The sequence below is a fragment of the Drosophila suzukii genome, chromosome X (assembly GCF_043229965.1).
Source record: "Drosophila suzukii chromosome X, CBGP_Dsuzu_IsoJpt1.0, whole genome shotgun sequence".
In the NCBI taxonomy this organism is placed as follows: Eukaryota; Metazoa; Arthropoda; class Insecta; order Diptera; family Drosophilidae; genus Drosophila; species Drosophila suzukii.
The window spans coordinates 5,513,441-5,525,642 of NC_092084.1; the positions used below are offsets into that span (position 1 = coordinate 5,513,441).

Here is a 12,202-nt window from a genome sequence, read left to right on the forward strand (position 1 = left end):
ATAACAATTACTTTCGGCGCGTCGTTTATTTTATATTCAAAAAACAGCAACAAACGGAAAACACAAGCGAGCGGCCACAGCAAGCAAACACAACAGACGCAAAACAACATTGAAAGTTGTAAAGAAGTCTCGTAGGCTGGGATATACTCAGTCCCGCCAGGGTCTCTTTACCGAAAATAATAATAATAAGCTTAACCAGCCAACTCCAAAATGGCAAGAAGATTGGAACACCGAGCCTCATGCCGAAGAAGCCCTTTTGAGAGTCTTAGAGAATTAGAATTATTATTAGTTTTCATGCAAACTGAATTAAATTGAAAAAAATATTTATTGAAAGCTTAACCAGCCAACTCCAAAATGGCAAGATTGAACCTCCGAGCCTGAACCGAATAGGCCGTTCTGGAAGCCGGGAGCCCTAAGAGCCTGACTGGTGAGAATCCAGAAGCAGACTGAAATGAAGTAGTCCAATGAAACTGATATACAATTGATAACAGTAAGAACGAACTTGAGTAAAAATATCGATAAAGTTTGTGTTAAGTCCGATTTATTCAGAATGACCGTTTGCGATATTTTTGGTATATTTGAAAAAGTAAAATTGAAGATCTAGCATATTTGGAAATCGAATACTAAAAAAAATTGTGAAACCCACAGCCATTAATCTATCTTATTTGAAAGTCCATATGTCGTATACAAACAGTTAATTGAAGTGATTTCGAAAATGTACATAATGTATATTCGTTGCCCGCGAATGATGGTATGTTTAATTTATATACGTATGTATTTTAAATTGAGTTTTATAGACTGTTTGTACATGGACATAAAAGTTGGCTAGATTTATGGCCAACTTCTATTTATTCGATTTTCAAATATACTATCATATTTAATTATTTAAGTATACTAAATATGTTACAAGCGGCCACCCTAAATAAATCGGATTTAACACAAATTCTATCGATATCTTCACTCAAGTTCGTTCTAATCAACTTTATATCGGTTTCCTATCTGCAGCTATCGGCAATTTCATTTCAGTCTGCTTCTGGATTCTCACCAGTCAGGCTCTTAGGGCTCCCGTCTCCCAGAAGGGCATATTCGGTTGAGGCTCGGAGGTTCAATTTTGGCGTTGGCTGGTTGAGCTTTGTTCAAAAATTCTTTAAAATTTAATTCTGATGGAATGAAAACTAATAATAATACTAATTCTCTAAGGCTCTTAAAGGGGCTTCTTCGGCTTGAGGCTCGGTGTTCCAATCTTGCCATCTCGGCATTGGCTGGTTAAGCTTTCATCAATAATTCTTTACAATTTAATTCAGTTTAAATGAAAACTAATAATAATTCTAATTCTCTAAGGCTCTCAAAAGGGCTTCCTCGGCCTGAGGCTCGGTGTTCCAATCTTCTTGCCGTTTTGGCGTTGGCTGGTTAAGGTTTCATCAAAAATTTGTTAAAATTTAATTCAGTTTTAATTAAAACTAATAATAATTCTAATTCTCTAAGGCTCTCAAAAGGGCTTCCTCGGCCTGAGGCTCGGTGTTCCAGTCTTCTTGCCGTTTTGGCGTTGGCTGGTTAAGGTTTCATCAAAAATTTGTTAAAATTTAATTCAGTTTGAATGAAAACTAATAATAATTCTAATTCTCTAAGGCTCTCAAAAGGGCTTCCTCGGCCTGAGGCTCGGTGTTCCAGTCTTCTTGCCGTTTTGGCGTTGGCTGGTTAAGGTTTCATCAAAAATTTGTTAAAATTTAATTCAGTTTGAATGAAAACTAATAATAATTCTAATTCTCTAAGGCTCTCAAAAGGGCTTCAGCCTGAGGCTCGGTGTTCCAGTCTTCTTGCCATTTTGGCGTTGGCTGGTTAAGGTTTCATCAAAAATTTGTTAAAATTTAATTCAGTTTGAATGAAAACTAATAATAATTCTAATTCTCTAAGGCTCTCAAAAGGGCTTCAGCCTGAGGCTCGGTGTTCCAGTCTTCTTGCCGTTTTGGCGTTGGCTGGTTAAGGTTTCATCAAAAATTTGTTAAAATTTAATTCAGTTTGAATGAAAACTAATAATAATTCTAATTCTCTAAGGCTCTCAAAAGGGCTTCAGCCTGAGGCTCGGTGTTCCAGTCTTTTTGCCATTTTGGCGTTGGCTGGTTAAGGTTTCATCAAAAATTTGTTAAAATTTAATTCAGTTTGAATGAGAACTAATAATAATTCTAATTCTCTAAGGCTCTCAAAAGGGCTTCCTCGGCCTGAGGCTCGGTGTTCCAGTCTTCTTGCCGTTTTAGCGTTGGCTGGTTAAGGTTTCATCAAAAATTTGTTAAAATTTAATTCAGTTTGAATGAAAACTAATAATAATTCTAATTCTCTAAGACTCTCAAAAGGGCCTCTTCGGCTGAGGTTCGGTGTCCCAATCTTCTTGGACTTTTTGGAGGTTGCAATCAACAAGAAATAAAACACGATTTGGTGGCTTTTCCTAAAATTGAGGAATAGGTCTTTGGAATGTCCTGAAGCGGTTGAAAATATATTTTGCCGTTTTAGAAAAGCCCTTTTAAGGGGCAATACTGCTGATAGCTTTTAGTAAGCCCGAGATCAGTAGACTGCCTTTAGCGAGACAGTAACTGGTAAAATAAAATGTATGCTCTTAAAATTTGTTTTATTGAAAGGAGCTTATTTAAATTTATGTTTTATAATCCTTTTTTTGTTGTTTTGCAATCCCTGTCCCTATGCTTTAAATATGTCTTAAATTAAACCCCCTCCGCACATTTTGTTAAAACCGTTTGTGATATAATTCAGTAAATACCAAAATCATACCACAAATCTCCAAATGGTCTCGCCAATAAGTGCGGAGGGGGACACGGCTAAGCTAGCGGAGACACCCTCCTCAACTTTTAATGAGACCGTTTTCTGCATAGCGGTGGCATCTTCCCACCATAGCGTAGACACATTCACGCAATCGCGCGAACACACCAAATAAATACCAAAATGGTCGTTTTTAAACACTGCCATTCCGCGTTTACCCACACTCTTTTTTGCGGTCCAAGAATTTGTAGCCTTTTTATTTTATTCCCGCATTTCTCAGCTGTCCAGCGATCGCCTTCCGGCTTTATTCGAGGTCACAGGTCAAGCCAGTAGACGCCGAAAGCCGGAACGCCCAACGCTCCGCCCCCTTTGGCCGAGGTGACCGCCGCTGTTGTTGTTTTCGTCGCCCTTAAAAACCAGCTGCTGCATCTGTGTGCGCGCCTGTGTGTGAGTATTCCCAATCGAGTGTGTGGGTGTGTGCGTGCGTGTGTACAAGTGCTCAAACAACAACAAAAGCGTAAAACGCATTTTCATTCGATTGCGATTTTGATTTGATATATTAATTACAGAAAGAAAGGGAAGGAAGGCAAACAAAGGGGACAGTCAGGCAGTTAGACGGCTAGTCGGACAGAACGAGAAACAGAGCGCCATGGATGTGGAGGAGAACTACGAAAACGAGATGCAGAACATAAATATGAATTTGAGTCTGAACCCGAATCCTAATTCGGAGAGCCAGCAACAACAGCATCAGCAGCAGCAGCAGCAGCAACAACAACAGATGCAATGTGAACCGCTATTCGGACTCACAACCAATACAACAACAACCACAAATCCCATGATGGCCATACCCCTGCCCCCGCCCCCTGGAATGCTTCCCGGAATACCCAATTCCACTCCGAACATCACTCCGAATTCGAACTCGAATTTGAATTCGAACCTAAGTCCCAGTCCATCCGCAACATCCGCTAACGCATCCGTATCCGCGTCCGCCATCAAGGGTCTGCCGACGAATGACTTCGATATCGACTCCCTGCTGCTGCAACAATTCAGCTGCATGGGCACCACGGATCACGAGGACCTCATCAGCCAGTTCCAGAGCCTCATGAACAACCAGATGAACCGGGAATCGGCCAGGTTCTACCTGGAGATGAGCAACTGGTAAGTCGTAGATACCCCCTCTCCGAAACCTTACATTCGGATTAAAAGATTTGTTAGTCCAAAATCTATTTTAAGGGGTGTTTCCTTGTTGAAATTTGAGTTAACACCTATATTGCCTCTAAAATATTTCTTGTACTTGTAAAAACATCACTAAGATAAGCTCGTATTTGTTGAATTTCATGGTCTAACTTTTTTCCATACAAAAAATAGAGACTGAGGACAACTCTATGTTGTTTATGTCCTCCATTTCGTAGTATTACTGCTTCCAGTTTAATAAATGCACTTGTAGATATTGGAAACTCAAGTTTTCGAGTTAGTCATGTTCGTGATTTTGTTTTTTTTTACTATACGTTTCTAGAACAGTATAATCTTAATTAAACAAATCGAAGCTATTTATTTAAAGTCAATAGTCAGATTTTTGTTCAAAATATGTGAAATCCATAAAGACGAATATTTATAAAACCAGAGTATTGATGTACGATATAGGTATTGCATCTTTTTAATCTCGAATTTTTCCCTTTCAGGAGCCTGCAGACGGCGGTGGGTTGCTACTTGGACTTTTGCAGTCTGCAGTCACTGCCCTCGATGAAGATCGTCCAGGGAAAGCACCTAAATGCCCAGCAGCAGGCTTTCCAGCTGCAGAATGACGGCACCGAGCGCTGGCCAAACAACTGCTATCTGACCTCGCCCATCCAGACGCAGCGCATCAATGTGCCCGCTCTGCGTCCTGGCGAAACTTGTGATATCCTGGCCGATCTGATGCCCACGCAGCCGCCGATTATGTGGCGGTTGTGCACTCCAAATGGCTGGTACTTTGGCGGTGAGCAAGAGACAGCCCTCGATCTTAGATCTAGATTCGCCCAATGAGCTCAAAATTCGATATATATAGAAAAGTAAACAAACTTTTAAAGTAATGAAGTGCTAAGTTCCGAGAAGTTCAAGCGATTTAACATGGAATTCGATTACGTAAAGTTGCATGGACCATATAAAGGAATCAATGATATAATTTTAAAAGTTTTTTTTACTTTCGAAAAAGTCACTTTGTTAGGACTTTCTTTTTTGAAAAAAAAAAAACACGTTAAACTTAACCAACTGTTTATTTAAAAATTAAATTATATGTAAAATATAAAATGGAAACTGTTGTTGGGACGATAAACACTACATTTAACAATATTTCAAGTACCCCCAAATAATTTGATTTTTTTAATCCGCCTTTGTACATATTTTTCATGAGCCATTTATAAAATTTATTAGTTATATAGATTAATTTAAAATTTAAGGACCAATAATTAATGACCCAATTCCCACTTCTTATCCAAACAGATGCAATTTGGATGATACCGCCGGGCACGCAGGCCAGCCAGGATGAACTGCAGCAGCGGATGGTGCAGCTGATCACGTCTGAGGCCAAACCGGATGTCTATCCGCAGATAAACATCGTGATAACCGCGCACACCCAATGAACGCGGCGTCCAGCATCCAGCATTCGACATCCTCCTCCGTTTTCGAGCGGGGTTTTCGGTCCCAAAACTCATCGATAGCATTTCATGAACCTGCGCGAATGTAACATTTACGATATGACTAGACTCTTCCCCCTTTCCTCTTATTTCAATAGGCTTAAAGTTGTTCTCAGTAGTGGATTTGTATACAGACAGGATAAACAACAACAATTTTTATACACTTGACGCCGTGCATATTCCGGAGTATGTAGTAGCCAACGCCATTCACGTGTACAATACAATATATAATTGATATATATATATACCTTACTATACTTACACAGCCCCATGTTTAACTAGAGTTTGAGTTTGAGTTCGATTGCGAGACCCTCGTTGCTCCTTCCATTTTTCCTCCCTCCTTCATTTTGGTGTCAGACGGATCAGCTTTATATATATCGAGATATTGGGAAGGGAGCGAAGGGGTGCGCGCGGTAGAGAAAAGAAGTGAAAGTGAGAAAGTGAGAATCAGAATCGTGTGGCCACATTATGTTCTTCTGTTAGTTTTTAGGCGGTAAAGTTGTGTGTGCGTGCGATTGTTTAATGCATAATTATACATTTTTTTCTATAATTTAAAGTCCTATTTTCTGAGTAAACCGGAGAAGCATGATTAAGCAGAAAAACCTTGTAACAAAATTAGCCTTAAGTGTTTTATTGAGCAAAACAAGAAAGAAGCGGAAGGAATAAGAAAGCTGGTTGCGTTTTATTTGCGGTTGGTGAAGGGTGCATTAAACTTAGCAGCAGTAACAAGGGGAACTAATATAATAGCTTACGCAGATAAGTTAAAGTTAAATTGATACCAAGCAGAATTTATATTAAACTGTTTAATGAATTTGATTGCAAATTTCTATAAATTCTATACTTACACTCGAGGACGAAATCTATTTTATGTAAATCTATTTTTTTTTAAGTTTTATATTTTAAAAATTTTAACGGAATATATTCCGTTTATCATATTTACTAAATTTTAAATTTAAACGGAATCACGCTTTATGTGTTGCTTCATTGGCAGCACTGCTTTACGTATTTTTATCGATCTGGCAGCACTCACCTTTAACCATTCTCGCAAAATGATTCTTTAAAAACGCCCGCCTATTTTGACATTCACAGTAAACAGGGGTACCGAGAGAGCCAAATTTTATAGTAGTAACCAAAATGATGAATAAAATAATGAATACAATACTATTTTTTATTAATCTTGTGCTGAGCTCTGTTGTGGCGCAAGAGTGCGTTGTAGTCATATGCCTTTACTTTGCAGCACCCCTGGAAATAAAGATTGTTTAATTAGATAGGCGCCTCTTGCAGAAGAAGAAGGAACAGAAAGACTTCCAGAACTAGGAGGATTTGGACTGCGAAGAACTGGGTGTGGTAACTCGTAAGCAATTTAATTGTATTAATGTATTAAATGCGAAATGCGGCTGCCCGATTGGAAATTTAATTACGAGTTCAACAAGGTATGACATTCCATTTTTGGACAATTACTTTTGTTGTTTCGCCCAAAATACTGATTTTTTTGGGTCGAAAAAAAGGATCTTAGTTTTTTGGCGAAAACCCGATATTTTTCTTAGACCTTTTTTGCTGTAACTTGGTCAAAAATGATCCGAAATCTAAAAGGGGTAGTATCATCTATTTTTGCGAAAATTGGTCAAAAATAAAATTTTTTAGGTATGAATGCCAATCGATTGGAAATTTAATTACGAGTTCAACAAGGTATGACATTCCATTTTTGGACAATTACTTTTGTTGTTTCGCCCAAAATACTGATTTTTTTGGGTCGAAAAAAAGGATCTTAGTTTTTTGGCGAAAACCCGATATTTTTCTTAGACCTTTTTTGCTGTAACTTGGTCAAAAATGATCCGAAATCTAAAAGACGCACTGTTTTGAACAGCTAACAAGCTACATAATTGATCGCAATAATTTTCTGACTGATATCGATAACTTAAAATTTTCGCAAATTTTCACTTTTTTTACAACGGGTAGTATCATCTATTTTTGCGAAAATTGGTCAAAAATAAAATTTTTTAGGTATGAATGCCAATCGATTGGAAATTTAATTACGAGTTCAACAAGGTATGACATTCCATTTTTGGACAATTACTTTTGTTGTTTCGCCCAAAATACTGATTTTTTTGGGTCGAAAAAAAGGATCTTAGTTTTTTGGCGAAAAACCGATATTTTTCTTAGACCTTTTTTCCTGTAACTTGGTCAAAAATGATCCGAAATCTAAAAGACGCACTGTTTTGAACAGCTAACAAGCTACATAATTGATCGCAATAATTTTCTGACTGATATCGATAACTTCAAATTTTCGCAAATTTTCACTTTTTTTACTAGGGTTAGTATCATCTATTTTTGCGAAAATTGGTCAAAAATAAAATTTTTTAGGTATGAATGCCAATCGATTGGAAATTTAATTACGAGTTCAACAAGGTATGACATTCCATTTTTGGACAATTACTTTTGTTGTTTCGCCCAAAATACTGATTTTTTTTGGGTCGAAAAAAAGGATCTTAGTTTTTTGGCGAAAAACCGATATTTTTCTTAGACCTTTTTTCCTGTAACTTGGTCAAAAATGATCCGAAATCTAAAAGACGCACTGTTTTGAACAGCTAACAAGCTACATAATTGATCGCAATAATTTTCTGACTGATATCGATAACTTCAAATTTTCGCAAATTTTCACTTTTTTTACTAGGGTTAGTATCATCTATTTTTGCGAAAATTGGTCAAAAATAAAATTTTTTAGGTATGAATGCCAATCGATTGGAAATTTAATTACGAGTTCAACAAGGTATGAAATTCCATTTTTGGACAATTACTTTTGTTGTTTCGCCCAAAATACTGATTTTTTTTGGGTCGAAAAAAAGGATCTTAGTTTTTTGGCGAAAAACCGATATTTTTCTTAGACCGTTTTTGCTGTAACTTGGTCAAAAATGGTGCTAGATCTAAAAATAAATCTGTTTTGAACAGCTAACAAGCTACATAATTGATCGCAACCATTTTCTGACTGATTTCGATAGCTTAAAATTTTCGAAAATTTTCACTTTCTTTACAAGGGGTACATCTTTTTTTGTTTTTAGTTTTTAAATTATTATTTTTTATTTTATTATTATTTCGTGACCGGAAATGATAAATGCGAGTGGCAAGCTTGAGACGGATAATTTCTACAGATATCTGCTAACAAGACATATAGCAAATTAGAATAAAATGGGAAACTGGCAAATTTCAAAAGAATAAAAAGTACTTTTCGCTGTCGTTGATTTGATTTCGAATTTTGATCACATTATCTAATCCGATTACCACGAATATTACTTATGCCTGTGACTAAATCAACGTCCGTACTTTTCTCCTTCTGGCTGCTGGTTTTGCATGAAAATTGTAATTGAGTCAAAAATGCAAAAATACAAAGTACACAATTACACACACACATTGGCATACAGATGGGATCAAGGGTCGTTCGTGCGTTGGCACGGAAATGAAATGCATTGAAACGGAAAAGAAAATTATAATCCGTCGTGGAATAACAGCAGCAACAACAGCAAGGACCCGTCTGGCCGAACCCATTCTTTGAGTTGGATCTTTAAGCACCCTACAAAAAAGCTTTCTAGTATTTTTTATGATTATTTTTCATACTAGTTCTGATAATTAGATAATATAATATCGAACTTAGACCTATATACCACAAATCAGATCATTAGAAACTTTAAAAATGTCTAGCATTCAATTGTAAAAAAATTTTCAACGATTCTATTATAGATTTGAATACAAATCACTATAAAACTTTTAAAAATAAAATGATAAAATGAAAAATTCACCAAAAATTCAAAGATAATAAACTGTAACACAGTATGAAATCGAAATTTATAGGCACCGGAAGTCCAGTTTTGGTTTTTTTGTATCTTTAAAATTGTATAGCAGTAACTTTGTTGCAACATTTAAGGTCAAATTGAATTTCAACCGATGAAAGACCCCGAATACGCTCTCTCAAAGGGTATGACGACGACGACAACAACATCGACTGACTTTTGACGTGAATTACAAATGGCGCACATGCAACGAGAACTGCTGTGGAGGGGGATTTAGGAATATGTGAATTTGTAGCGCAGGGCAGGGGACCTTGGGTGAGCGGTACGAAAGGGAAGATGAGCGGATTGGGACCCCGTCATGTCATGGACAATCAAATCAAAAAGGCGTCAAAGCACAAGTCCTCTGCAGCTGTCTCGCTCACTCCATCCCCCAGCCCCAGACCCATTCCCCATCCACCATCCACCATTCGATTTGCCATCCCGCTCTAGCACAAATTGCGCGTTTTCTCGTTTCATGTAACATTGTAAAATTGCATTTGCTCCATCACTCGTCCTCGGCCTCGGCCCCCTGATGTCCCTATCTACTCGCCGCATCCTCATGTCCCTATCTACTTGTTGTTGTTCGCAAATTCAGATTATGATTTGATTGGCAAACAAGGGTTGGGGATTTTGGGTCCTGGACGCGGGACCCCGGCCTATTTTATATTCATAGATTGGGAATTACAAGCAGCCATTGGCAATTGTCAACAATCTCTTACACACTCAGCAAGAGGCGTGGGCCATGGTAGTTGAGGGGTTGCGCATTACAAAACTATGTTCAAAATATTTGCTTGTAACCCCTTTTACTAATTTGCCTAAAAAGGAACCACTAAGTCATCTGAAAATGTTCAAACCTTAATCACAAGATTGAGAAAATTCTGACGTATAGCTAAAAAAACTACATTTTTATAAAACCAATAAATTACCATTCAATTTTCTGACACTTTTATAATCTACAATTTGATATTGAGTTCTGAATGTTCCTATATCCAAAAATATACCCCTCAAAAAAGAAGTTAAGGTTGTATTTTAAGTATAGATTGATTTTGACAATAAAATGGTACATTACTTGTTTCAACTATACCCATTATGTATCTTGTGAAACCCCCATTCGGCGTATTTAAGACCCCCTCCTACGCCACTGCCCTCGCCCATGGGCACTCACACAGGGGCACGTGCTGATGTCAAGTTGTTACAACGCCGGCAATTTGTTTGTTCATTTCGTTTCGTTTCATTTGTTTTTGCCCTCGCTGGATTTCCATCACAGGAAAACTGCGACCGGGGGCGTGTCAATTGGAAAAGCAAATAAAGACGAAAGACGAAAACAGCCCGGTATTTCCCGCTGGGGTTTGAGGTGAAGTGGGCCAACTAGTCCTGGGCCTGTTTTCCATAAGAGAAAACTGGGTGTAAACAGAAATACCCACTTTCGAATAGCAAAACTAAAAATGCAGTCTGCAAAATATAAGGGAAAACTCATTTAAGAACTAAATGGATATCTGATAATCTAAATAGGAGCTTAGGAATGTTACAACATTTATTATTACGTAAGTCTAAGCAATAAGATATTTGCTTAATTTCTTTATTTATTTTCCTTGGTATAGTGGCATATTGTTTGTGAAGCCTTTGCATTATTTTCTTAGGTCGCATTCCAATCGAGTTGAGCCCCACCGAAATCTCCGCCTCCTATAAAATAGAGCCCATTAAATGCATAAAACAATTGCCAGACAGTTTGACGCTGTTGGGCAACCTCGAAATGCAATTTCGAACCCAGCTCACTGCCTCGAAATGCACCAAAAAAAATCTTGTTAGGTAAAATATTATAAGATTTAAATATAACTCAGGATTACGTTAAATGTAAACGAATCATAAATGTCCTTAAAATGAAAATGGCAAGATAATACATTACAATATTATAATATAAGGTTTGAAATGAAGGAGCTCTAGACAGTGTTTCCTAAAAAATAACATTACAATGTAAACGTAATGGTATAAAGCGATTTATGATATGATATTGTATGAATTAATATGATATACTATAGGAAACCTTACTATATCAAGTCGAAATTTTTTCTTGTGTCGATTTAGGCCCAGTTTTGATTCGATTCAAGTCGGCCCGATCCGATTCGATTCGTTTCGAACCGATTCCGTCCGTTCTGTCCCGCTTGGTGGTCGATTTTTATGAGCGCCGCGCGTTGACAGCTTAAAAGTCTCTTAGCATGAAAAATATTGTCAACGCCAAATGGCGATATTCTCGACCGTTGTTTTGGATTGTGGGTTGTGGAAAGGAAAACTCTCTGACCGCTGATGTGTGGCGTCGATAAGATTTTGATAGGGGCCCCGATTTATGCGAGGCAGCCAGCCAGGACTTTTAACTTATCGGCAGAAACTGACAATCAAACAGCGTATCGCCTGCCACGGCATTAGGGGCACTCATAATTACCTCACTCAAATCACTAAAGTCCGACTCAGAAAAAAATAAATAAAAAATAAAAAGTGAGGAACTCAGCGTCGACGGGGCGAGTAAATTAATTTCACAAATTGTGCGGCGATAAATTCGATTTCAGATACTAACTCTAACCCGTTGGCGTTGCTTTGGCCGTTGGCCGTTGGCCTTTTAAACAAACATGATTTTGTACTTTTATTTTATGCCATATTTAAACTGATTTAATTTGATGCCCGGTCTCGCCTTTCGATTGGGGTTTTTTTATGCATATTGCCCGGTTGGTCCATGGCCTATGGTCTATGGGAATTAACATAAAACCTAAAATTACCCCGCCCGAGGAAAACTCTTTCGTCTCAGTCCAATCTCATTTCTCGCCTTTATTTGTGGCTCTTTTTGTACGATTTTGTCTGTGGGCCTTTGTTTCGGTCATCATGATATATAACAGCCGATAAGGCCTAATCGCCCCAATGCGAGCATATATCATTCATCTG

At 37.7% G+C, this 12,202-nt stretch overlaps 1 protein-coding gene across 1 annotated transcript; it reads left to right on the plus strand.

Moving 5' to 3' along the window:
* Nucleotides 1-2,982: 2,982 nt before the first annotated feature.
* LOC108015001 (uncharacterized) lies at nt 2,983-6,114 on the plus strand. The gene is made up of 4 exons (XM_017081227.4): nt 2,983-3,216; nt 3,339-3,927; nt 4,452-4,747; nt 5,251-6,114. The coding sequence occupies exons 2-4, from the start codon at nt 3,419-3,421 to the stop codon at nt 5,388-5,390; spliced, it is 945 nt and encodes a 314-aa protein (XP_016936716.2). The 5' UTR covers nt 2,983-3,216; nt 3,339-3,418; the 3' UTR covers nt 5,391-6,114.
* The last annotated feature ends 6,088 nt before the right edge of the window (nt 6,115-12,202 follow it).

Excerpts from the sequence above, each read along its gene's own strand:
- LOC108015001 (XM_017081227.4), top strand. The coding sequence starts at position 3,419 with ATGGATGTGGAGGAGAACTACGAAAACGAGATGCAGAACATAAATATG. Across the intron at positions 3,928-4,451 it reads TACCTGGAGATGAGCAACTG|GAGCCTGCAGACGGCGGTGG; the intron begins GTAAGTCGTAGA and ends TTTCCCTTTCAG. Across the intron at positions 4,748-5,250 it reads AAATGGCTGGTACTTTGGCG|ATGCAATTTGGATGATACCG; the intron begins GTGAGCAAGAGA and ends TTATCCAAACAG.